Source organism: Eublepharis macularius, chromosome 1 (assembly GCF_028583425.1).
Source record: "Eublepharis macularius isolate TG4126 chromosome 1, MPM_Emac_v1.0, whole genome shotgun sequence".
Lineage (NCBI taxonomy): Eukaryota > Metazoa > Chordata > Lepidosauria > Squamata > Eublepharidae > Eublepharis > Eublepharis macularius.
The window spans coordinates 88,034,240-88,062,205 of record NC_072790.1 but is presented as its reverse complement, the minus strand read 5'-3'; the positions used below and the strand labels follow the sequence as shown (position 1 = coordinate 88,062,205).

At 40.3% G+C, this 27,966-nt stretch overlaps 1 protein-coding gene across 2 annotated transcripts in view; it reads right to left on the bottom strand.

Moving 5' to 3' along the window:
* UFL1 (UFM1 specific ligase 1) overlaps positions 1 to 27,600 on the bottom strand; it is a 40,650-nt gene extending 13,050 nt beyond the window's left edge. For both annotated transcript variants that reach the window (XM_054970062.1, XM_054970069.1), the window contains exons 1-14: positions 27,451 to 27,600; positions 25,043 to 25,188; positions 23,956 to 23,984; positions 20,306 to 20,403; positions 18,631 to 18,745; positions 16,427 to 16,557; positions 14,525 to 14,583; positions 14,009 to 14,155; positions 11,951 to 12,126; positions 10,121 to 10,300; positions 5,571 to 5,694; positions 3,040 to 3,165; positions 1,573 to 1,693; positions 535 to 701 (exon numbers count right to left, since the gene is read on the bottom strand). In XM_054970062.1, the coding sequence (XP_054826037.1) occupies positions 535 to 701; positions 1,573 to 1,693; positions 3,040 to 3,165; positions 5,571 to 5,694; positions 10,121 to 10,300; positions 11,951 to 12,126; positions 14,009 to 14,155; positions 14,525 to 14,583; positions 16,427 to 16,557; positions 18,631 to 18,745; positions 20,306 to 20,403; positions 23,956 to 23,984; positions 25,043 to 25,188; positions 27,451 to 27,527 (1,696 nt within the window). In that variant the 5' untranslated portion in view covers positions 27,528 to 27,600. The remainder of the gene's footprint in view (positions 1 to 534; positions 702 to 1,572; positions 1,694 to 3,039; positions 3,166 to 5,570; positions 5,695 to 10,120; positions 10,301 to 11,950; positions 12,127 to 14,008; positions 14,156 to 14,524; positions 14,584 to 16,426; positions 16,558 to 18,630; positions 18,746 to 20,305; positions 20,404 to 23,955; positions 23,985 to 25,042; positions 25,189 to 27,450) is intronic.
* Positions 27,601 to 27,966: the final 366 nt, after the last annotated feature.

Below are 27,966 nucleotides of genomic sequence, written 5' to 3'. Positions count from 1 at the left end.
TGATCTATAAAGGCTAGGTACGATTTTATTCTGAATAACTATCTTTTCCAAACAGAAACAGAAAAAGATATGGTTCCAGTTTGAGGAACAGAAACGGCAGTACTCGATAATCATTGACATAAAAATATCTGTGGGGAGGAAGAAGTAGATGGAGACCAAGCAGACTACAAAAGCACAGCTATAGAAATGAAAAGCTCAAAGAAAAGAGTGAGCAACATTGTCAGAGAACTGGTTGAAAAGAGAAGCCAAGGTAAACTAAGCAAAATACTGACTAATAATAGCGAAAAATGTAGACGTGAGGATAAAAGCAGGAGCCTCTCAATGACTGCATCTTAGCAAACTAGGAATACTTCTTATTCCTGTTTACATGCAAGGAAAACCTGGAATACTTTCAATGACAAAACAGCACCTGCACTCTTCATGTGTCTGTGTATCTCAGTCTTTATCTTTCTTTTCCCCAGAGGCAGTTGTTCAGCGTTCTAGTCAACAGTAAATTACTGAAACAATAAATCAGTTTTGAATTGTTTACTGTACCTGTAAAATGCTTTGCTCCTTTTTCAAATAACCGGACATTATTATACACGTTGGAAACTTCTTCCTGCAAATCTTTGATGGTCTTTTTCCTGCTCAGTCCAGATGAATTAGAAGCTGATGACATAAACACCGAACGCAGTACTTCCTGATAGCTCTTTGTCAAAGGCCTAAAGACAGGGCAAATAAAGGAAGGTGTGTCGAACTAGAAGAAGTCAGCATACCTCCAAATCCTGCAGAGTCTCATAAAAGTGAGCCATGTGGTTTACATTCAGAAGGCTGCTGTTACTAGATCAGCTCCTAAGAACGGGAGGTTACCTGCACGAAGGCTGATTCAGTAGTAAAGTATGAATGATTCAGCGAAGAACACATTTCTACTTTTTCAAACATTCAGTATTAAAACAGGTATTTGAAGACCATATAGATATATGTTATAATTATTTTTGCATGTGTCATCATATCCACATCCACATCATACACAGACCCAGGGACTTGTTTATAATACAAATCATTTGATGTACAGAACTACTGGACTGTCCAGTGCTCCTGGGGGATAACTGTAATAAAAATGTGAATGAGGATGGGAAATACAGAATGCAAAGAGAAATAAAAGTTACCAGCCTATCAGACTTTAGGAAAATCATGATATACAATTAGATCTTCTTTCGGAAAGATCCTGTGAATGCTTCTGTGGAAAAGCTGCATTAAATGTAATTATTCAGGTGATATTTCTGTGACTTTATCAACAAGATCGTACAGGAATGGTGCTGTAACTTTCTGACACATATGCAGTTGCAGATCACATCAGTGTCAAGAGTACAAAATAGTAAATGTTACGGCAGAACTGAGATACTACAAAAATGCAGCCAGCCACGTTTTTAAAATGCTGAAACAGGTTCTTGCCACTCAAAGTACTACACAGTTCTAATAAAGGCCTTATAGAGAAGACATTAGGAGGACATTGGAAAAAAGCAGGCTAAAAATAACATTTAAGAGTAATTAATTTAGGCTGACCCAAGATGAACAAATGAATGTAATTACCTTACTAGGTGATTAGCAAGTTCTAGTATCAGCTCTTCAGGGCAGTCCCTTATGTGTTTTCTTAAAACATCCTCAATCTCTTCTTGTGACATAAAAAGGATTTCCAAGTGTCTGCTCCGATCTGTAAAGATCATACTGAACATGGCAATACTGGAAAATAGTAACTTAATTTAGTTTAAAGCTTTCCCAACTGAAGTCAATATATTTATTTATTATTTATTTATTTGATTTTATACCCTGCCCTTCCCACAAATGGGCTCAGGGTGGCTAACAACCTTCATAAACAGAGTGAATCAATCAATCAAAACCATAAAATCATAATAATCTTTAATTATAGGAATGTTATAGTTCTAAAAGCCAATGTGAAACACGTTTCTCATAACTTCAGGGCTCCTGTAAGTTCCAGAATGCACTGAGTATTGATATGGAAATTATTCAAAGTCACTGTTTTATTTTCTGTAAATTAACTACAGAACAGCCACAATAGCCCAGACTAGCCTGATCTCATCAGAGCTTGGAAACTAAGCAGGATTGGTATTTGGATGGGGCCTCTTTGAAGAGGCAGGCAATGGCAAACCACCTCTGCTCATCTCTTGCCTTAAAAATCCCATGATGTGGAACATCATGGGCTTACCATGAATTGGTAGCAACTCTACAACACACTTTTAAGTTAACCAAAAAATGCCACTGCTCCCCCCACCCTCGACCTCTGACTATTTCATCTGACAAAAAGGTTAGAACAATTTGGTAACAAAGTCAGTAAAAATTGTTTTTCGGTGAAACCAAATTATGGAACTATTTTCCATTATTCATTACCGTTTACCATTAGTAGTATGCCCAGATAGATACTTAACAAAGGACATTATTTTCAAGTACTATTTAAGATAAAGCCAAGGTAGTGTATTAATTATTTATTTGTATGTATTTAAACTTTCTATGCTGCCTTTCCACCCAATTCAGGATTCTCAAGGTGGCAAAAACTAAAAAGCATTTAAAATGCAAATATATATAAAATATTTAAATCAATTAAACACAGCATATAAACATAAATACACACTAAAGGGGAGCAGGGCTAATAAGAGTTAGTGAGGGAATGCCAAAGAAAACAAAGAAATCTTCACCTGCTGGAAGAAGACAATTATAGAGGGACACAGATGAATCTCCTTGGAGAAGGAGTTTCAAAGTTTTGGCACCACAACTCACAAGACCCTCTTTTGGGTTGCCACCTGTCTAGCTTCTAGGTTAAGAAGTGTATTCCAAATTTTCTTCTTCCAACAGTATCTTTAATATTTGAGCTTGACTTCTTTAGTGCCTTTGAAAAGAATATCTTTCTACATATGTGTATTTTACAGGCATACACATAAGATATATCTATATGTAGACAGATTATATATTATAATTAAAATATAAAAGCAGAGGCTGAGCTAGTATTTCTTAAACATCTGAGGTAAAAATAAGATTACTGACTTGTGCTACTTGCTTGTGATTCCTCATCACTATCAGCATCCTTTCTTCCCTTTTTCTTGGTTTTCTTAATCTTGATTTCTCTAGCATTTCCACAACCGCCACCACCTCTCACACTTCCACTGCCCTCTGGTGGAAAAAGTATTTGGTTAGCTCACTGAATGTATCAAGGGATGTTTTCACATGCAAATGTAACTTGAAACTGAAATCCTTGTAAATGCAAACACAGAGAAAATGGTAAGGCTTAATGTACTGTGAAAAAAATACTGCCAGCAGTTGATGTGTCAGAGTGGGACAAAGAGCACAGTAATTCAATATTTAACTCTAATTTCCAGTTCCATAGTAAAACAAACTTAAACCTGACAAAAACACCACTCCTACTTCAATCACACGTAGGCACCGTGAAAGAAAGGAACCTTCACAGCAGGGCCTGCAACTAAGAACTACTGCTTAAAGATCCAAGAAAACACATTCAAATAATGACATTAATACCGTTCAATGATACCGAATAGGGATATTTCTCTTACATTTAACAATCACTGCAGTACATATTCTAAACAGAATTCAGTCTCCCCTCTACTTTTCATTCAAAATGCCCCTGCTAATCCTCAGTCACAAAATCACAACACATAAGCTTCTGAATCGATTTTGATATATTTTGTTTCACAGAAGAGTGCATGAGCAAAACATTAATTAAAATATTTTTCATCTTTATGTAATAGTTTTCTTATTTATTTTTCTAGAGGTACTCCATGTCAAATTCAACTGCAAAATCTCTAATATCACTGAGCATGAACATTCATACCCTTGACTGACTTACAGTATGACTAATCTCAATGTCTAATGTAAACAGTTGCTTAACATCAGCAAATACTTTTAATCTTACGCTTAATTAAAATGAGTATTCCTTATTTACAACAACAAACACCAAAATAAAAACAAGCATGTGCAAGAACTAGGTTCAGCAGCACTCAAGAGTTCAGTTAACTGACATGATACAGAGACTGCACAGGTATCTTGCGAGTACATCTGTTCATCGGAACAAGTTGACATACGGTTCATTTTACAAATGAAAGTTGGAACCAATACGTGGGATTTAAATCACACATGCAGCTGTATGTGTGTTGAACGTAATATGAGAATTACTCAAGGCATGTATAAAGAAAAATCCAAGTGTACACTGTATACAAATTATACATGCATTCAATGTAACTTGTGAACAGGCTGACCATCCTAATTGAGTAAGGAATGTAGCACTATACAAAATATGTGCCATTTTTTACTTTTACACTGGCTGTACTGTTCTGAAGATTTCCTATCATTTAGCATAAAAGATTGTTATATCTGGTTTACTGGGGCAAACTTACCTCGTTTATTTATAAGAAAATGGTTTTAAAAGCAAAAAAATGATGCGACAGGTGATATGCTCCTAATCTAAGCACACCAGCTGCACTGCAGACTTGAAAGAACTGAGAAGACCTGAAGAAAGGCGCTCTGACTCTGGAAAGCTTACACTCTGAAAATCTTGTTGGTCTCTAAGGCCACAAATCCTGCTGAGAAAACCTATTATTGCTGTAGCATTCTGTTATTTTCAGCAAACTTCAAGGCCTGTTCCTCTTCAACTGCAATATTAAACACCTGGCCAAGCCCAACAGTGGTGTCGATAATCAATAATTATATTTACCAACTCAATCTGTATCCCACCCCCGCATGTGCCACTTTGTCTGTTCCCTTAATGTGTCTGAGAATGTGGGCTGTCACACGGAGAAAGCTCATGTCCACAACAAACTAATTCACAAATAAAGTGTCACAGCAGTTTGCCTCTTTTAGACTTTCCCAGAAGACTTGGCAGCCTGGTAGAATTTTGTCTGTTTTTGTACTTTGCTACCCCAGACTCAACCTAGTCTGTCTCAAAGCACCTCAACAGAGATAGGAAATGCTGAAGCATACTTGTCACATTTGAAGTGATCAACTGATCAGCAGGACTCAGATGGCAGCACTAGGTTGTGCAAAACAGATAAGTGAAACGTGTCGGTGGTTCACTAGGTCTGCTTCCACTGTTTTCAGATTCCTGTGACCAGTCACACACAGCTCTCAGAAGAAAGATGAAAGACGGCAACAAATCTCCACAGGTATGCCTTCATATTCTGGGATGAAAAGGAGCTCTCATGTTTCCCACTGACAAGCCCCACAAAGTAACTGTGGAGTCCTTGTACTGTGCTTATATCCTGAAAACTCGAATCTTGCTCATCTACTGCAAACCAACACAGTTACGCACCTGAAAATATGTCCATCATCATGTTTCCCTGCATTCTCTATGACAGTCAAAGCTGCCAATAATCAGCAGGAACTGGATGCTTGCCTCCCGCCCCTCCCCGCATCTGTCTCTTTTTCAAAAACTTCAAGTAAAGGAGGGGAGAAGGGCCTTGTAATGTGAGAATGGGGCAGCTTCCTCCTGATCTGCCCCATACCAAGGGGCATTCAGCCAGTTTTAAAGAAATGCTAACCAATAGTTAATGATCCTACTTTCCTACCAGTTGCTTTCTTCCTTCTTTCATCCTTTTTGTCTTTTTTACTTGAGGATACATTTTCTGTAAAAGAAAACTGCTTCAGGTCTTCTTCTGTGATTAAGTGAACAGGGTTATTATTTTTCATTTCCTGAAATGAAGAACAAAAGTGCATTCAATCAAATGTGCTACACTGGAACTCACTGCAAGTTCTAAAGGTTTTTGATAGTGGTTCTGCAATTTCTCTAGTTTAGACTAACCTCAAAGAGTATTGTTTATTCTTGTGACTCTCTAGGGCACTGGGACATGATCTTTCTGGCTTGACAGCCTGAGATGCCATCCTTCTGTGTGCAAAGCAAGTCCTCTGTGAACTATGAGCTCTACTTTAGTAGTAAATCTGAATTTTTTAAACTGACTCTGAGAAAAAAAATAAGAATTCACCGAATTCTGAATTAATTCTATAATTCAGTTCAGATATATCATAAAAATTCGGCCATTGTTTTCTATGGGAAAATCACTTGAGCTGGAAGGGTCATTTTTCAACCAAGCTTCACCAAATAAGGAAAGAACCTACTCTAAAGATGCCCCATGTTTGATGAAGATTGTACTCTGGGGGTCAATTTTATGGGTCCCCAAACAAGGTGCCTCCACTCACTCTCCATTATTTCCTATGGGAAAAAATATCTGGGAGCTATGTGCAAACCCTACCAAATTTTCAGAGGAACTACTTCTGACTGTCCTCTAATGACTTCCCATGTTTCAGAAATATTGGACCCTGGGGGCCAATTCTATGAGCCCCGAAAAAGGTGCCCCCAAGCTACTCCATTGTTTCCTATGGGAAAAAAGTCAAACCTGACTCTCACTGCAGGAACACATTGGGGCAAGGCTGCCATGGCCAAGGCACAGTCCGAAATGCAAGCTGAGCTCATCCCAGAGAAAGCCCAGTAGAACCAAAGCAGCAGGAAGGGGATCCAAAGTGAAGGAAGGGGGCCACATCAGAGAATCGCATCCATTCTAGCCAAACCAAACTGAAGGGACACTGGTAGTTGTGGATTTTCCGGGCTGTATAGCCATGGTCTTGGCATTTTAGTTCCTGACGTTTCGCCAGCAGCTGTGGCTGGCATCTTCAGAGGCTGCTGGCGAAACGTCAGGAACTACAATGCCAAGACCACGGCTATACAGCCCTGAAAATCCACAACAACCATCGTTCTCCGGCCGTGAAAGCCTTCGACAATATATTGAAGGGACACTGTTGCAACTTAGCTCAATTCTGAACCATTACAGTCTCAAGAATAGACAATTAGTGTGAAGACTTAGCAAAGTTTTTTGCTGATAAAAAAAGCACGAATACATTTCGATCTGGATACTGGCTGTAAAATAGACAAGACAGAAGAAATACTTAATATACTGTCTGGCTCATGTACGGACTGCTTTTAACCAGTTACAATGAGAGATCCCTACATCTGTGAAAGCCACTACTTCTGCACTGGATCCTTGCCCATCCTGGCTGTTAATATTAAGCAAGGCCTCCATAAATGAATCACTGAGGTCTAATCAAACGCTAACTCAGGGCACCTTCCCCTGGCCACTCAAACAGACAATTATCTGTTTGATAATTGTCAAAAGCCTTCGACAATACATCAGACAATTATCTGTTCGTTAAAATAAAAAAATCCCTAGAAAAAAATTATGTGGCCAATTCTTGCCCAGTCTCTAATCTACCCTTTCTGGACAAAGTGATTGAGAGAACAGTAGCTGACCAACTCCAGGTCTTCTTCGATGACTCCACTTTTGGACTCTTTACAGTCTGGATTCAGACTAGATCATGGGACAGAAATGGCTCTAGTAGCTTTAGTGGATGATCTCCATCTGAATATAAACAAAGACCATGCCTTGTTATTGCTCCTCCTTGATTTATCTGCAGCCTTTGACACAGTAGACCATGCCATCCTGTTGAGGCATTTGGAGTGGGCATTAAAGGATGTGCCTTGGACTGCTTTAGATCATTTCTTATAGAACAGATTCAAAAGGTTGCCATCAGAGATCAGTTGTCTCCAGAATGGGAATTATCTGGTGGGGTTCCACAGGGAGCAATCTTATCTCCCATGTTATTCAACCTCTACGTAAAGCTGTTGGAAGAACTCATTCACAGCTATGGCATGGGATGCCATCAATACACAGATGGTATCCCACTACTGAAATCACCACGGGATGCAGCAGAACTCTTGGACTGCTGCCTGACAGCTGTGATCAAATGGGTGAAAATGAACAAATGGAAACTGAACCCAGACAGGATGGAAGTGATGCTTGTTGGAAAGGCAGAGATCTTGAAAGACGTTTCACTCCCCACTTTTGATGGAGTTCATCTGACCCTTGCAGACTCAGTTCAGAGCCTTGGGGTTATATTGGATCCAGCACTATTGCTAGAAAAGCAAGTTAAGGCAGCTGCAAAAAATGGTTTCTACAATCTCATTCTAACTTGAAAGATGGCTGCCTACCACGACACAACCGACCTGGCCACCTGGATTCATGCTATAGTGAAATCAAGACTTGACTATTATAATGCACTATACATAGGTCTCACATCTAAGTCAACTAGGAGACTCCAGTTGGTGCAGAACGCTGCAGCTCTGCAGTTATTGGGAGCAAGCAATAGCATGAATATTACTTCTATTCTTCAGTCACTCCATTGGCTACCTATCAGGTCCCAGGCTCAATTCAGAGTATTGGCCATCACATACAAATCTCTTTACAGTCTTGGTCCAACATACCTATGGGACTGCCTCTCTCCGTTTCCCCATGGCAGCTTTGCTCATCTGAACAGGGTATCCTTAAAGTGCCACACTGCACGTGGGCTAAATCAACAGCTGCCCATACACATGCATTCTCTGTGGTGGCCCCCACCCTATGGAATGGCCTGTCTGAGGAGGTCAGGAGGGCCCCCACTCTCCTGGCTTTCCACAAAGGATGTAAAACTGAATTATTCAAGAGAGCTTTTTAACTGAATTATTCAAGAGGGGTTTTTTACTCAGACAGGAGGGCTGTACTGTATGGAGGTGGTCTCAAAGAGAAGCTTCACTAAAGAGTTAGGGACCATAGACTTCACTGCTATGTACTATCCACTGCTTTAAGTATGATCCTACTGGGTAGTTTTAGGTTGTTGAATGTCAGTTTTAGAATGGCCTGTGCTTCATTTCAGCATTTTTTCATTCTGTATTGGATTTTTGCTGATGTTATGTCTTTGTAAATTTGCATTTATATACTCCTATGGTATTGCTTATTGAAATGTCCTTGATGCTGTCTGTACTAATCTCATACTATGTGATCTGCCTTCAGTATCAGTGAGAAAGGCGGACTATAAATAACATAAATAAAATGAATAAAGGTGGGGACCACAACAGAAAATGCACGTGTATGGGCAGTTGTTGATTTTGTTCATTTGTCAGATGGCACCCGCAGGACGCCCTGGTTAGATTAGTGAAGCTGTCATAGTGGAAGATAGTGGGGGAATGGCAGTCCCACAGAGATGAGAGTCAAAGCCCTTCATAGTCTTGGTACGTGACAGCCAAATCAGTATCTTGAATTGAACCTGGTAAATGATGGGCAGCCAGTGGAGTGACTGTACAATGGAGTAATATGCATTTCCTTTTTCAAAAGAGGAACAAAGACTTTAGGCAGATCACTGGATTCACTGCTGATCAGGACGCAATGTTTTGAATCCATGATCCTGGTACAGCAAGCTTTGCATAGACAAACTGTTGCCATTACACATGCCAGAGACTTAGGCGTGAGGATTCAGTGAGTCTCTGACACCTTAGGACCTAAGCCATATTCAGCTAATTTTTATCTAAGGAAGAATATTTTCAGGTCCAAGCACAACACTATTATTTGAAGATTCTGACTTTATCCACTGGACTATGCTAATTCTGACATGAAAACTTTTGATAAAGGCAGCAAATATACATCTGATATTTCTATTTTTTTTAAAGGGGCACTTTCACCTGAGATAGAACTATTTAAAAAGTCAGAAAAACTGGTTTTAGTGCTCACTGTGGTGTTGCAAGGCAAACAGCTTAGAATAAACCAGCTACAGAATGCTACTTGCTGTTTTGTTCTTTATTATCCAGCAGAATCAGTCTAAGAACTCATTAGAAAACGAAACACAAACAGACGTATTCAAGGCAAATCAACCTGATGGTAGATGAAGGAAAGTATCCCAGTACTTCCCCCAAAGATGAATGTCTTTTTAAAAAATCAAGTTCTCATTTAATAAAAAAAAATCAGTGAAAATGTAAAACATATAAGAAAACTGATGGTGATTCCAGATAATTCACTGGTTTTAAAAAAAGGGTAACGTGAGTATAAAACAAAGATTTCCTAAACATAGTGAGACCCTTCAAGCTGAACAAAGTTCCCTACTCGTGGATGACCGCTCATCAGATGCTTGCCTAGGACTTCATAACCATGGCAAGGAATAAGTGCTGAGCAATTGGTAATCTACCAATTGGTGGGCTGTATTCAGCTTGAAAGACATTAGCTGTACAGACCTTTTCTAAACAGGGGACTTGGTAACAAACCTTTTCAGCTTTCTGGTGCATCAGATTGTTAAACAGATCAGCACAGTTGTTGATAAACTTCTCACTGACCACAATAGTATCACCAAAGACCAAAGATGAAGGTTGCTTAATGAAAGATCTCATCACTTGCTGAAGCAGCATGCTAGCATCCTCTTCGGATAATGAACTTGGAAGAAGAGGCTAGTATTAAATACAAAAATGGAAAGAAGTTCAGATTTATTAAGCCATCTGCTCACACATGAAGTCCCTTGTATGTACTACCTTTAGTGTTCATCTTGTAATCCTGAGGGCCAACAGACAACACGTGAAAGATCTGTGATTAGGATCTTCTGTGGTTTATATACAGCAGTCATAGATGGTTGCTTTGAATACTGGAGAAAGGTTGTTAGAGAAAAGGGTATTTTAACTCTTCCTTTCCATGAATCCTCTATAACATAAAAAGCCCCTTGAGGTTAGGAGAAAGGGCAGGAAGTACAAAACCTTGGCTCTGTTTTCCAGAGTATTTCAATCACAAGAGAGGTACGCAGGGAGAAGGTTTAAACGTCCTCATCACCAGCAACCCAGGGACTAATAAGCTTATAAAAAACTACAGAAATCCTTACCATAGATCACTTAATCTCATTTAGTGAAAAGTCCAGTAGCACCTTTAAGACTAGCCAACTTTATTGAGGCATAAGCTTTCGAGAACCACAGCTCTCTTCGTCAGATGCATCTGACAAGGTGCCACTGGACTTTTTTACTATTTTGCAACTGCAGACTAACACGGCTAACTCTTCTGGATCTATTAATCTCATTTGACACCCAAAATCTTGTCTTTCTGTTCAGTATGTGAGCAATGCCTGCTGAAAGCCCCAAAGCAGTGGGGGAGTAGGAAGAGGAGCATCTTCAACGACCTACATAGCTTTCCACTGACAAACAGAAGCCTAACAAATTATGTAAAAGGCTTGCTAAATCTGTAATACATGTATTGACTGTAGAAGTCAAATAATTCTCTTTTATGTGTTTTGTTATATATTTAAATGCCTGTGCAGGTGCAGATGAATGTTTAAAAGAGTCAAAAAACCAAACCTTTATTAGGAGAAACTTCTATCCAAGGTTTTAAAGGAAAGGAACAAGCTGGCAAATAAAATGCCATTTAACAAGCATGCATGGGCTAAATTGTTCCAACCTACTCATACTGATCAATTGGTTTGCACTGAAATAAATTTAAAATAAATCTGAAGCAAATCATGTCTTGCCTATATACTGACCCCTGAGCTATTTGGCTGCTTTGATTTATAATTTTGCATTGCTCGGCCCACCAGAACAGATAGGCATATAATATCAATCTCTAAGAAGCCTTTCTACAGGTATAGATCCAGAGGAGTTAGCCGTGTTAGTCTGTAGTAGCAAAATCAAAAAGAGTCCAGTAGCACCTTTAAGACTAACCAACTTTATTGTAGCATGTAGCATAACCTTTCGAGAATCACAGTTCTCTTCGTCAGATGCATGGAGGGCAAGAAGAAACTGGTCAGATATAGAGGAGGAGGAGTAGCAAAATCAAAGAGTCCAGTTTCTTCTTGCCCTCCATGCATCTGACGAAGAGAACTGTGATTCTCGAAAGCTTATGCTACAATAAAGTTGGTTAGTCTTAAAGGTGCTACTGGACTCTTTTTGATTTTTCTACAGGTATAACTGACTAAAGAGTTTTAGACAGATCATTACTAAACTTTCATACAATGGTTGGCATCCATTCTCCCAGATACATATGCAGCAATTTGTCTGCATAAAACCTGACTTTGCAGGAAAAAAGATAAAACAAATATGCTGGAAATAAACATAAGATCATACCACAATATCCACCCAAGTTCCAGAACTGATGGCTTCATCCACCGAGGCCTCAACTTGATCCACAATTTCCTGACCAACACAAGATGCTTTCAGAAACAAAAGCTGAGAGGACTTGTATCTTTTCTTTACGTAGTTCACTGGGTCTGGGATGCCAAGTCTGGACAATGCATCAAACTCTACAAAATTACAGAAACTCCTTGACTTTAAAGAAATAAAAAAATCGGAGTAAGGGTGATAAGCCTCTCTTTTCATGATCTTGCCTTGAGTTTTATTTCTTGCTCATAAAAAGTGTGATGGAACTCAGGAAAGGGTTTTTATATCCTAGAAGGCTAAAAGGCTGTTGTGTGAAACAGACAGGAGAAATGGAAACTCTAGTACTCCCTCAGCTCTATTAAAACACAAATACTTCACAAGGCAGAACCTGGCACGATTGATCCCTTGTTTTACCTAATGCCCTCAGGGATGAATAAAATTGTGAAAAGATAGATGATACTTAGGCCCACCCACCACGACCCTTGCCTCTTCTTCCATCTGCTGTTAAGGCCTTTGCCGTGGGCAGATTAAGTGCAGCTAAAGCTGTTTCTCCAAACCTGGCCCTGCCCACTCTTAGTACTTTAATCATTATTACCGGGCCCTGAGAAAAAAAGGAAGTAACATTTCCTCCCTCCACACCAAAAATTGTTTGGGACAGGGCTGGGCAGGCAGTATAACATTCTATTCTTCCTTCTCTCCTGCTAAATAAGTCTCCTGGGAATTCCTGGGTGGCGAGTAGGAGGAGTGTCAGAAGCATACATTATCCTGGGGCTGTCTTCAGAAAGTGACAGGAACATCAGTCCCTCTCATCTAGTGTAATTGTTGTGATGACTGAGTCACACAGTGTTAGGAATAGTTAGAATGGTATGGCTTCAACTTTAACCAAGAGGTATTCCCATCAAAATGAAAGGCATTTATTTACTGCATCATAGCTGGAATGCAATCTAAACCTGTTGCCTCCTTTCTTTACACAAAGTATTAAGATTATAGGCCATGTCATAGCAGGACACAGTGCATGGAGCAGGCATTTCAGAAAAAGAGCTCAGCTCAGACACTGAAAGTATGGTCTAGTGAAACTTACTATGGAGGGGGGGGGGCCCAACCTGAATAGGCCAGGCAAGCCCATTATTGTCAGATCTCAGAAGCTAAGCAGGGCTGGCCTTTGTTAGTAATTGGATGGGAGACATCCAACGAAGACCAGGCTTGCAGAGGCAGGCAATGGCAAGTTGCCTCTGTTAGTCTCTCGCCATGAAAACCCCACCAGGGGTTTGCCATAAGTCAGCTATGACTTGATGGCTCTCTCCACCACCACTATGGAGGGAGTGATCATCTGAATACAGGTCCTTATAGATAATTGAGACATAATGCAAAACCATGTTTTTTTTAATTACCCTTGTGAAACCAGGCTTTGACTTGTATACATATGGTCAAATCATAGTTTGCCTCTATGAATGCTAGATTCATAGCATTTGCTCTGTCTAGTTAGCTTTGTAGCTGGGGAATGAGCAAGGATGGAAATGCTCATGTTCATACAAACGAAACTTTGATGTGGTTAATAATCCAACTTCAAACCCGATCCTGGTTTGATGGATCTTAACGATTCACACATTGGTCAGCATTCAGATGATCAATAATAATAACAACTACATTTGATATATATACCGCCCCTCATGACAACTTAATGCCCACTCAGAGCAGTTTACAAAGTATGTTACTATTATCCCCACAACAAAACACCCTGTGAGGTGGGTGGGGCTGAGAGAGCTCCAGAGAGCTGTGACTGACCCAAGGTCACCCAGCTGGCTTCAAGTGGAGGAGTGGAGAATCAAACCCAGTTCTCCAGATTAGAGTCCCGTGCTCTTCTTAACCACTACACCAAACTGGCTCTCAAATTTGCCATAGTAAGTTTCATTAAGCCATAGCTCCAGTGTTATGTCTGAACTGAGTCAGATAGTTATCTTGAAACATACGTTGCTTGACAAATAACTTTCAGATAGAAATTTTTATTCACAGGGAAGAAGTTACCTAAGTAACCATTTTGCTTGAAAAAAGAATCCACCCATTTGCTTTGAGTTTTGGAGTAGATGTCAGGGATAAACACAGCCTTATCTTGTCTCCCACCAACCACTGTGCCTTTTAGACGTCCAGAATTAACAAGGTCTTCCAGCACAGCTGTTAAAAAAAATGAAACAGCCAAATCATTAACCATATTTACAAGAAAACAAGGTAGCCTACCTCTTAAAGAACAAGAATGAGGGTGAGCAAGGACAGCCACTCCTTGACAGCTCAGTGGACCCACTCCTCCTTTACAGCAGAGTTCTCTCCTTGAGAATATTCACAGGCCCAATGTTTTCCTTCCACTGCAGCTGTCATTTCCTTGATAACTGTTTTCACAACTTTTTTTCACATATCAGAATCCTGGTAGTACCATTGACTGTACTTTTTATTAGTTGATGTATTTTTTATTGTGACTTACCTGCACAGCAAGTGCAGGCATTGCAAGACTAAGACATAGCATGAAACAGTCTGAACAAAACTCACAGTAAAGCAAATGTTCCTGGAATCCATGTCGAGTGATTAGGTTAATTACTGCTGTAGGCCTACAGTGAGAAGAGAGATATGTCACATCCCAAGAAACATTTAAAGGAACGTTCAGGATCTTAAGTTTATTTCAAGTCAAACAACAAATGTCTGAATACTGGAATAATCAAACATGGAAAACCCAGCAATACTATACTTTGTACATGGGATGCTATTAAAATAGATACAAGCACTGCTTCTATAATTTTTTTGGGGGGGGGGGACCCTTTAAGAAAGATTTCAGGTTTTTCTACAAATCTGGGGCTTGTTTCAGATTCAAAGAGATCTGCCTTGTCTGTTCATGTCCCCAGTTTCTGAATTTAGGTATCCACAGATCTTGCCATGCTGAGAATTGTATCTATTGATGATGCAATCTGTAACCATTAACTTGGTATTTATTTATAAATGCAAGTTTCTTGCTTCAGTATCTGCAATGTTGTGAAATTTGGGGATATCTACATGAAGACTGTAACCTTCAGGACTGTGACTTTGATGCTTTTTATAGTCTCATCTCCTTCTAAGGGCTACAAATTTTGCTGATTTATTCACAGTGGAGAATTTGGATACGTTTGGATGCTGACAGCGCAAGGTCTGACGTCACTTTGCCCTATTAATGCATAATTCCAAGTCCATTCTGATGACCAATGACCATTTTGTTAACAGACTCCGGCAGGCTGTAGCAGGGATCTGTGGAACGTGAACAAAGGTTCTTGTAGAGCAGTAAAAGGCAATGAGGAATAAATGAATCCTACTTTCCCCACTTCAGTCAGTAAAGACCCATTTCACAACCTCTGTAGTGTCCAAGGAGATAGTAGCCCTTTCATACTTATCTTCACACTTACAAAGTTTGTTATGATACGGAAATCTGTACATGTAGAGAGGTGTTACCTCCTGTTGTGTTCCCAAAGATTTCATTTGAGCTGTCTTACTACACAGAGTCCACGATGTAGAGTAGTATCATTAACGGGCAATTCTCCAAGTGTTTGCTCATAATGGGGGAAACCACAGTACAGATGGAAAACTGAAAAGGATCGGGGGTGGATAGGGAGGAAAACTCTCTCACCTTTGTATCATCCCTACATTCAAGGCTCTGTCAGTTTCCTAGGCCTAGCCCCTCTTTGCATACGCGACAGGATGGTGGCAGATAAAGAACATTTCTATGGCTGACTTTACTGATAATGCTATGAGCAATGCACTTTCTGTTTGAGCAAGATGCTCTCTGGATTGCATGAGTTGGGTGGCTGTGTACATAAATTGAGAGTGCTAAAATAAATTTCAGCGTAAATTAGGAAGGAACGAGTCTTAAGAAGTATGCATGCTTTTATGGCTTAGTAGTTTCTAGCTCTCTCACTTTGTACAAGTGTCTGGGCTGTACTTGGATGGCTAGATGGAGATTTTAAAAAAGCACATGGAACATGTGTTCTATGAGCTACTTGATGCATACACACTGCTCTATTAACACACACTGTACTAGTACCATTACGAGACTCTGAAGCATTATGATTACTGAGCTGACACCCCACAAGTTACAACAACCTGAAGTGTGAACTATTAATTTGCATAATTACAGGAATGAGTGTGTTGTAGAAAAGCAAGCATCACAGTGATGCAATCACCATTGCTAGAAATTAAAAACAGAATTCAGCTGAAAAGTAGTTCATACCCAGTCTTACCTTTTGCAGAAAGTCTCAATGTAGTATCTGACTACTTTACTTATAGAGTAAACCATGAACCATGATTTCACCATGAACATTTTAAATGCACCTTAGAAATTTACATATTCAAGAATTAACTCTTTATTCTCCTTTGTGTATAGGAAAAAAGGTATAACCGCCACCAGCAGAAATGCAAATTCTGGCTTACCATGTGATGGCACTGAAGAGACCACGAATACGTGCCCGATGCCGAGTTACAAATGCCTCTGTAAAAATCACTCCTCGGTTGTCTTGATCTATTTGCCCATGGATGATTTTACCCAGACGAACAGAGAATGCCTGAGAAGAGAATCATAGCATTGGACTGGACAAATGATTTAACACTGCATTGAGTTTTGAGTGTATGCCACTCAGAACAGTATTTAATAAATAGTTTTAACCATGACAGAGTCAGATATTATACAAGCACAAACAAATTCATTCATATCATTGCTTCCACATACAGATACAAAATTCCTTTTTCAGTATTCTTGAATAGAATGGACATTTAAGGAGATTATTGGAAGGTCAAAAGTTCCCTGTAACTTCTGATAACTAAAGGCTTGATACTCTGGAGTCTGTTTAGTGTGCTTTGGAAGGTTTGGTTCAACTCTAGAAGACATCACAGCAATAACGTCCATTCATCAATGAGCAACGGATGGGAATATCCACCTTCTACAATACGTTCTGAACTACATTCTGTGGCTCTGACAAAGGACTGGTGAGAGCCAGAATGTGTTAGAATATGTACACCCTGAAAGATTCCATGAGCAACTTTGGCTCCGCCTTTCCTCAAACAGAGGGAAGGACAACAATGATGGTTTCATGGAAGTAATTTTCTATCATCCCAAGGCACATGGAACAATCCCTCTAATATTATTCGCCACTTCCTCCTCTCTTTGACATATGCCCAAGCAACTGCAAGTGCATAAGCAGAGGTACACCGTTAAGCTATTTCCTTACAGCATCCCTAAAATCATGGGTACCAGTAATTGGCAAACCCATAGCTACAGAGAGTACTGTGAGCAACGCATTGTTAGTCATACACCACATACCCCTCTACGAATTTCCATTTTCAATTTTAAAAAAATAAAAGCAAGTTTCTAGCTCCTTTCCTTACAAAGAGAGAAAGGAAAATGTGCAAGCAATTTTTTCTCCCAACTGTCTTGGAAGGAATGGGAGAGATGAAGCTGTGAGGTAACTCTGCAGTTAGCTGCCTACTGCCATAGCTGCTGCCCCCTTGTTTTTTTACTCTTTTTTAACATCATCCATGACAAATGAGAGCTGAAGACAGAAAATACGCAATTCATATGCTTTGGAGTTTGTGATCTCTATTTACAGCAGTGAATTTATCTCAGGAGGAGGAGACCATAGGAGCAGGGTGCAGGAGGAGAAAAAGGCTCCTCCCATCTCACTCACTTGCTTTTTTAAAACATCTCTGAAAGCCACTTTTATGCAAGCTGCTTGAGTGAAAGAATATGCATGTCTTAGCATGTACAGAATACCTTTGGATCACCAATTAATAATAATCACTTTGATTATGATTCAATATTAATATTTGGGCTTTGTTTTCTTTTTGCAAGAATGATGTTCTGAGGCAGTAATCAAGACCCAGGACATCATTCCTGGAGAGAAAAACTACACTGACAATGTCTAATGATCACAACACAGAAAAAGGATCTTTGTTGACACAATTTAATGTCAAGTTAGGACATTCACAAAAATATCAAGACATTCTGCACAAGCCTATACGTATCTAGTCTAGAAAATACCACATCTTTAAATAGAGTGCTACTTTTAATAAAGTGCTACTGGCATGAATATGTAGGAGTCATATAAATAAGACAGATCGCTACTCATTTTTCTCATGTATAAATTTAGGAAAGTGCGTTTTTTACTTATCTTCGGCTCACATTTTTCCTCATGCAACCTACAGATCAACAAATGCCTTCCAGGTCTGTATTTTAAAAGTATGGGTTAAGGCAATGACTCATTCTCCCTGCATCTGAGGACAAAAGCTATTGTTGTTTTCGGAGAATCTTACTGAACTTGGTGGATCAATTACTGTTCATTTACACTTGAAGAACACTGCTTCATGTCCTTATTATTAAGCATAGAGGTGAACAGGAGACGGAACCCAGTTCTAGCACTGAGATTTGATATCTTGGTAATTGTATTTATTAGAAACAAGCAAATTAAAAGAATGTTTATTGGATCATTTAAAAGTCAAGAGTCATAATTTTGCTATCCTTACACTACCATCCAGAAAATAAACCTATTACTCTGGCAATAAGGATCATAAAATAGTCATGGGAGTGAAATCTACTTCAGGGGAAAGTGGGCCATTTCTGCATGAAATGGGTATATAGTTACCTGCTTCAAGAAGTCTCCTGGAAGGTCATATGTTTTGCACAACTCTGATATTTTCACTTGGCCTGTTTCTTGCAATTTGTCATTTGTTTCTTCTGCTATTTGATCCAGGTAACGCCTAATATGAATACAAGAATAAATACTGATGCACAGTTCTAAATTTGCCAAATATGCAACCTTTACCAGTCACATCGAAATCTATTTGTTGATCCTACAGATAAGGTTCACAGATGTAGTTTGGCAGAGTGGCTCTTCACCACCTTTTCCTTCTCTTGAGAAACTCCCTGTGAATTCTGCTAATCTTCCACTAAAGGTTGGAAGACATTTCTAAAGAAAATGTACTGCAGCATGGGAGTGGAGATGAAGCTCCGCTCTTGGTGGACGATGGTTACATCCAGTTCCCCCTCCTCACTGCAGCTCACACTGGGTCCCCCAATCCTCAACAGATTTTTGGGCTGATGGGAGAGAAAGCCAAAGAAGATCCACCTCTATAGGATCAACCTTTATTTCATACAACTGTATATAAATATAAGAAATACACTGGACCCATATATAAAACAGCAGTATTTGGTTAATTTCCTTCACATAGAAACTAATACCATGTTCCTTGTGCTGAGAATAATAAACAAGGGTAACTCTTCAGATCAGTACAGAACGGGTCTCCAGTGGCACCTTAAAGACTAAGAAAATTTATTCTAGTGTAAGTTTTTGTGAAATAAACGTTGTTAGTCTTTAAGGTGCTATTGGACCCCAGCTTTATTTTGCTGCTACAGACTTACACGGATTCCCATCTGGAATCTTTACATCAATAGTACACCGAAGTCACAGTGTTCAGTTCTTTGTATTCTCTCACTTGCATTTGCAGAGTTTTGAGTTCACATACTAATTGCAGCTTTTAGGAGTCCAGCAGGGTATTCAGGTTTGGTATCATAAGCAAGTTATGATGATCCAAGTCAGCAGCAGAATATTATAAATACATACACGGATATATAATTTCACTCACAATTCCTAAAATTAAATACAGTATCTTCTGCCAAAGATCCCAAGAAAACAATATCCAGAGTAGGGTGGATCCAGTCTCTCTGCTCAGCAGTCTGAAACCTTCCTCCGGCCTAAGGAACTTTCAAGGCTTCAGTCTTAAGCAGAGGAGCTGGATCCACCCCAGTAGCTATTATATTAAGTGAGGTAAACCTCACCAAGAGGAGATGCTGAACCCCAACTTTTGGGGCTAGCGTAACCAGTTCAGAGGATAAAGTGCTTCCTGTTCCTTTTACATATTTCACGTTATTTTACTTCAGACACCAGACATAATAAAGGACAAGTCCCCATTTTCTGAACGCATTTTGCTTCCTATACTTTCTTCTCTGAGGCACATACCAACATGGTCCTTCTTCTGCCTGGATTTATCTTTGCAGAAACAATTATACTAAATACTGCAGTATAAGCCATTTAATCTTTGTCTTAAGGAAATATTCAAATGCTTTCCCTAATGCTAGAGAAGATACAATGCTCTAGAACAGCAATTGTCACACTTTTATGGTACCTCAAACCACTGCATAAAAGCTCAAGAATGATTCCTCAACCATAGTTCATAATTATTGTCTTCATTAGACATTCATCCCACCTAAAAGCATGCTATGAATTTCTGCTACATTTAATTATCCTTGAAAGAACTCACTCATCTATAAGCTGTCCCAACACTAGTTGAATGGTTCGATCCGATTTAACAATGTCATTAGCTCGACTTTCAATATGCAGCAGATCTACATTTATCACCTAGAAGAAAAAAAAATAGGTTTGTGCCTAGAAGTCAAATTAATTTATCATTAAAATGATCTATTTTCAGACTCATACTTATTATACACCAACCACTTTTCAAATGTCAATACACCAGCAGTAGCTTAATTGGAACAGAGATTATGGCATCAGATTGTAGTACCTGAAAAGAAAATAGCTATTCACACACACTGTTCACACATACACACCAAGTATATTTTTAGTAAAAAAAATTAGTCATTATGAGAAGCTTAAATTACTTGAAATTTGGAAAAGAAAAAAAAAGGACTAGCGGAAATGAAAGAGTTTTGCGAATGCCCCAGTGATCAAACATTTTTATTTATATGTGCTCTGACATTTAGTAAGGAGAGACTTCTAAAAAGAAAGCCCTGCTTGCTTTACAGGTTAAGGCAGGCATCAAACGAATATTAAAATGGAATAATCATAACATGAACAAAAATATTTATATGACCATATATGAGACCAACATAATGTATGTAAATAACAACCACCTACTATTGCTTAGAGTTTAGCTGTGTATAATCTATTTATTTAAAATGTTTTTATGCTGACTTTCCACCCAAATAGAGTCTCCAAGGCAGCAAACTTGAAAATATTAAACCACTGGTTAAAATAATGTATTAAATAATTCAATAAAATCTATGAACACAAAAACAACACAAGGGCAAGTGGTCGGTAAATTATTGGGGGAGTGTCAAACAAAAGTCTTCAACTGCTGAGGGAATACGATGACAAAAGTAGAAGACAAATCTCCGTGGGGAGAGAGTTCCAAAGTTTTGGTGCTATAGCCAAGAAGGCCCTTTCTCAGGTTGTCACCTGTCTAACCTCAGATGGTGGGAGCACCAGAAGCCGGGCCTCTGAGGATGACTAGAATAGACTAGTACGTTCATGTAAGAGAAGACAGTCCTTAAGGTATGCTGGCCCCTGGCCACACAGCTCTTTAAAGATCAAAACCAGTACAATAAATTGAGCCCAAAAGCAAACTGGGAGACAGTGTCAATGGTCCCTGTGATCCTCTCCAGTCTACACTCTGGCCACAGTATTCTGTACCAATTGCAGCTTCCAGACAGCCTTCAAGGGCAGTTCTGCATAGAGAGCATTGCATGCACCACAGTAGCAGGAGCTTTTGTGCCCTAAAAGGGCAGAAATTGGTGAAAGGCTCCCCTAGCCGTCACTGCCACCTGTTTATCCAATAGGAGGCCTGTATCCAGCAGCACACCCAAGCTATGAATTTGCTCCTTTAGGAGAAGTGTAACCCCATCCAGAACAGGAGATATCCTATTGCCTGCATCACATCTTCCCCCACCAGGAGCATCTCCATTTTGTTGGGACTGAGGTTCAGTATGTTAGCCACATCCAGCCCAAAACTGCCTCCAGGCACCTGTTCACAGTTTCCACAGCCTCCCTGGGATCTGTTGGAAACACGAGATAGAGCTGAGTGTCAACTGCATATTGGTGGCAACTCAGCCCATAAACTGGTTGACCTCTCCCAGCAGCTTTATGTAGATGCTGAAAAGCATGAAGGACAATATGGAATCTTGTTGGACCCCGCAGACCAGAATCCAAAAGGTGAAGTAGCAGTCCCCCTGCACCACATTCTGAAACCTACCTTTGAGGAAGAACTGAAACCACCACAGAACAGTGCCTCCCAGTCCCAACCCTGAAAGGTGGTCCGGAAGGATTCCATAATCGACGTTATCAAAAGCCATCAAGAGGACCAGAAGAATTAACAGGGTTGCACTTCTCCCATCCATCTCCTAGCACAGGTCATCCACCAGGGTGACCATGGCCATTTCAGCCCCATAAATCAGGCCTGAAACCAGATTGTAACGGATTCAAACAATCTGCTTCATTCAGGAATCCACGATGTTCCCTGGCCACCACTCGTTCAATTACCTTGCTCAAGAATGGTACATTTGAGCCTGAAGGGTATTTACTCATCTCTCCTGGGTCCAGAATAGTTTCTTTAGGAGTGGATGAACCACTGCCCATTTCAAGGCAGGAGCCAGAGCCCCCCCCCCTCCACTGTCTCAGAAAGGCATTTACTGTCTCCTGGACCCAGCCTGCCAAGCCCCCCCCCCCGCCCCCGCCTGGGAGAATTAACTAACCTGGAGCGGCAACGGATGTATGATAGATCTCAAACTTCCAAGAATCCTGCTGACCTCCTCAGACTCAACAAACGGAAAGACATCTCACACAATTGAACAAACCAGCACCCTGAGACCATCTGATCCTTTCACTGCTAATAGTTCAAGTTGGAATGGATGCAAATGATTTTAGCCACAAAGAGCTGAAGCAAAATGACTGCAGAACAGTCCACCTTCTCCTGAGGCCGAAACCCAACAGGCTGTTGACCATTCAGAAGAGTTCCACAGGTCTGCACTGTGCCGATTCAATGGTGGTGGAGAAATATTCTTTTTTTGCTACCATCACTGCCATGAAGAAGGCTTTAAAATGAGCTCTAGCTTGTGCCTTGTTGGATTCATCCTGAGTCTTTCCCCACTGTGTTTTCATCATCTGTAGCCTCTCTGTAAACCAAGGGGCTACCTGGGCTCTTACACCTGAGAGAGGGCATGTAGCAGCGACTGTGTCAACTGCATGGGTCATTTCCTCATTCTGGATATCAATTAGGGTATTGATAAGAGACCTAACCAGATCAGACGGAAAATTCCCTAATGCCATCTAAAAACTAGCTGGGGGACTCGTTCTTTAACAGCTAGCATGGTACAGCATGTTGGACTAGGATCTGGGAGGCCCAGGTGTGAATCCCTACTCTGCCATGAAAGCTCGCTTGGTGACCTTGGGCCAATCACACTCCCTTTCAGCCTAACCTACCTCACAGGGTTGTTGTGAGAATAATATAGAGGAGAGGGGAACGATGTGAGCTGCTTTGAGTCTTCATTGGGGATAAGGGTGGGATATAAATAAAGTAAATTTAAAAAATCAGGCTACAGGGGTGGATCATCTTAATTGATCCCCCACCAAGGAGTCTTTGTATCCCTGTAAGTCTAATCCCCAGCAGGTAGTGATCTGTCCATGACAAGGGGACTGTCTTCAGTCCCTCTACTTTTAGATCACCTTCTTCCTGCTCAAAGCAGAACACCAAATCAAACGTGTGAGATGAATGTTGAAGTCCCCCAAAGCAACTAGCCTAGGAGTCCCCAACACCATCTCTGAGGCCACCTCCATCAGCTGAGGCAGGGAGATGGCTGAGTAGTGTGTGTGTGTGGGGGGGGGGACAGTACAACAACAGAATCTTAATCCTACCTCGCACTACCTACACTACAAATACACTCTCAAAATCAGCAGAGTGTTGGACAGCGCATTGAACAAGGGGTATGGAATCCCAACAGAGTGCATCTGGACCTCCTCCCGGCCTGCCAGGCCTATGTGATGCATCACTGAGAATGCATCGCTCTAGTCTATGACTGTTTAATTATACAACCATTAAAGAATACTATATAAACTTTACGTTGGTTCAATGAAACACAAAATTGCAGGGTTTTTTTTTTAAAAAAAGACTAAAGTTACCTGTTGCAAATCAACAATGTTTACACGCCCTGTAATAAAAAGAATGTATTAAAACAGGTTTTAAGACACTAGTATAAACAGTCATTAACACAGAAAGTAAAATTTTAAGACTATTCATTTGATTATATCTCATTCTCAAACATTTAGTCAGATCTTATGTATGTTTACTTGGAAATAACCTCACATAGTTTGAGGAGAGTTACACTCATACAGTATGCAGAGGATTGCAACTTCCCTTTACGTGTAGCTTTACCAGTGAGGCTACTGCTGCTTTCTTGAGTTACTCATATGCTGCTCGAATTTCATGTAAATTTGTCCAGCCATCTGCTCCACTGTTTGCATTGAAATAAGCCAAATCACCTCTGTGGGGTTCTTTATGCATACCTGGACAAGTGTGGAAGCAACTGCAGAGGCAGTAGCAACATCAACAGGAACGAAAAGTAAAGAGGATGACATTTGCTGTGACCCAGCAATTTCTTGCAGGCCTGGAATTTTGGCATATCTTACACTCACACCGGCATTCCAATCTACCTGAATGGAAGAAGTTAGAGCATATATGCAAAAAAAGTGTTTCTTCCTCTGAAATGAATTTCAAAGGCTCCTTATAGAAATGCTTCATACAGAGGCTCATACAGAACTCTGTATCCATGACATTAGCTGGAGGTAAGCTCTACAGAAATCAGACTGCCAATCTGAGGAAGGAAAAGGAAGTTCTTGTAGATGGACAAAGCTGACTGTGAAAGTGATGTTGTGAAGAGACTGTTACCAGAAAGACAAGCAGCTCTACCACCCTTTTCTATATTACACAGGACATCATTTACAGCCATAGGATTCACAATTGTACACACCTTGCTCAGAGCGAAACTGATGAACAGATGTGGATGCTCCCAACATGGTAATACACTGACAAAAGTTTATAAAATGCATAGGAAGTATTATGCCTCTAAGAACTAAAATCACATCTCATAGGTCTCAGTAAGATGTAGACATGTTGCTTGTATAATTAATTTTTTTCAAAAGCAAATGGGATGTAAAACCTTCATTTTTTTGAATTTCTAAGTGCACTGAGAAACAAAGGCACACTTACCACCACGGACATGAAGTTCATCACGTATCTCTCTACTAATTTGTGCAGGAGTGATATACTCTTTCCCATCAAGAGTATGCACAACATCCAGCTGTTTTTCAGCAATCAACTTAGCAACGATTTCTATGCAATTACGTTCTGATAATCTGCGCACATAATAAAGCAGACAAACATCTAAGGTACAGCTTCAGAACCTGAATTTAAGCAAGCAATACACTGCAATTGAAACAGTCTAGAGAAACTTCAGCACAATGTTTACATTGCACTTACACAGTATACTTCTATACAGATTAACAGCCTTTTAAACCCATTGACTTTAATGGACTTAGAAGGATGTAACTATTTAGGATTGTACTATTACTCCATTGAAACAGGATAAACAGGAACTCTAATTAATATTAATGAGTGCAGGTATGTTATTAGTGATGCATGTTAATTATTTCATATTAATAAACATGGAGTACCAAGATGTAATCCTGCGTCTTTGACAAATAACAAGCAGTCCAGTTCAATACATCACAGTTAAGTGACGGGTGCTATGTGCACCATTTCAAGGCACAAACTTGTAACTCGTGAACTCTTTACAAATCAGATGATTAAAAAAATACAGTTTTTTTTGTCTGCGTCCTCCAAGCCCTTCACACTCAGTGTTTTACCCATCTATAAAAATATTGTAATGACTGTAGTCAGTTTGGCATACTGGTTAGGAGACACTGGTTTGAGTCCCCCACTCTGTCATAAGAGCTTTTGAGTGACCTTGGCCCAGTTACACACTCATATCTTAACCTACCTCACAGGGTTATTGAAAGAATAAAATGGAGGAGAGGAGAATGATATAAGCAGCTTTGGGCCCTCCTTGGAAAGAAAGGCAGGGTTTAAATAAATGAAGTAAATAAAAAACTCATTTGTTTGCAATGGGCACAAACACAGCTCATTCACTGCACTTTGTGTCCTCCTCCCTTCATGTTTGGATAATGATTGAAGGCTTTTGTTGAACTCCAATTTGCTGTCACATTCAGATGGAGATGCCTGGGAAAATAAATCTCCTCCCCTCAAAGTCCTGGGATTACAAATTTTGGTTTAACCCTCGTTTAGAATCCCTGGGTGCCAGAAGGAAACCTCCAAGTTGCTCATTTGCCTGCACTTGGACATTCTCCATAGAAGAGGGAAGACAGAAAGACAAAGGCAGGAGGAACATGTAAGCATGGTGAAGAAGCCATGTCTGTAACCATCAAAGACAGAATTTTGTTGCAATGTTGGCCAATGGGAGCCAAAAAACATGATTTAATCAATAATGCTAGGAAAAGTGGAAGGCAGTAGGAAAAGAGGAAGACCTAAAATGAGATTGTTTGACTCAATTAAAAAAAACATGTCTTCCTGCTTGCAGGATCTGAGCAAGTCTGTTAATGACAGGTCGTTTTGGAGGTCTTTCCTTCTTAGGTCGGAGGCAACTTGACAGCACATAACATACACAATACCATACAGGATTTCTGTGGTGACCTGTCAGAGTTCTGACTGCTATTTGAAACACATTTACATATAAGTGTGAGCTACTAACACCAGTGGATCTCAGGAAATGCATTTCAGGTCCCCAGGATCCCATTGTAACGGCTGCTTACAACACTCAAACACACAGCTTATGCTATAGCCAGCCACAGAACTGCCATACAATTTTCAATTACATCCAGACATGTAATACTAAATAATGTGTCACTCTAAAAGTATTAGCAAAGCCTCCGAAATGTTTCCAGTCTCACATTGTTATGGTAACAACTAAAGCAGGAACATCATCTCAAGCAGGAACATCATTCAAACTATCACTATATTCTTAAAGAGTTCAAAAGATTAAACCTGTTCTAATACAAATATTAGCAAGAGATTGGGCAGAATTGTCCTGGTTTTATCATCCGACAGATGCAGCTTCCGAACAGGATGAATGTATATCGTGCAGACGTAACTTTCTAAGCTGCTTTTCCATATTTACATACCAGGAACAGCCTTTTACCCAGAAAGCCTCCATTAACAATAAAAGGGGGCAGTCACGAGTCTTTTTGTGCAGAGTTTGGTACAGATAATAACACAAAACCATGATTACAAAACGCAGAAACTGAGCTTTTCTTATCATGGAGATAAGGCAAGGGGAAAGCTCCACTTGTATGCCGGGAAGGTGTTAAAAACATGACAGGAGGCTGCTGACCCAAAGTGAACAAGAAACATCAGGATACGTTCTTGGGCGGTATTACGGTAGTGCCTGCACGACGCACTACTTATACAAGCGTTACGGGCACTCCGAGAGGAAAAGCGGTAACGGCGCGCGGGCAAGGGAGGGAACCAAGGAGCGCGCGACTGAGAAGGGGCTCGCGCCTGGCTCCGCCCCCTGGGTCTGCGTGTTGTGTATCCCCCCTCACCTCTGCGACACCTGGGTAAACTGGGCGGATTGGAATTGTTGAGACAGTTTCAGAATCTCTTCCCACGTAGCCGTCATGGCCGTCGCCTCGGGAAAAGTAGGAACGTCGGGAAATGGAGCAAGAAGAGTAGTCAGAAAAAGCCTTCTTGTAACTCACACGTCAGCTCAAAAAGCCTCTCCGACGACGGGTCGCGGGCACGGACAACACACCTCGCGCTTCACAAACCTCGTCCTCATCGGACAGCGCCACCTGCAGGAGAAATGCTCGGGTACGAAGAGGTGGAAACAGCGGAGGCGGCGTAAAATGAAGGGAAGGGAAAACCAGAGGCGAAGTGGAGGCTTGCTGCGGGGATGTCTTTGGGAAAGGTGTTGTTTGCGGGAACTGCACGTTTGTCTGGCTGTTTCGCGATCCCCCACACACACACACCTTAGTCTCCCGTACAGATGCAGATATCTCAAGAATCACCGACACCTCATATCTTCTGGGGATATTTTATGCAGGTTTATCAAAATTTTA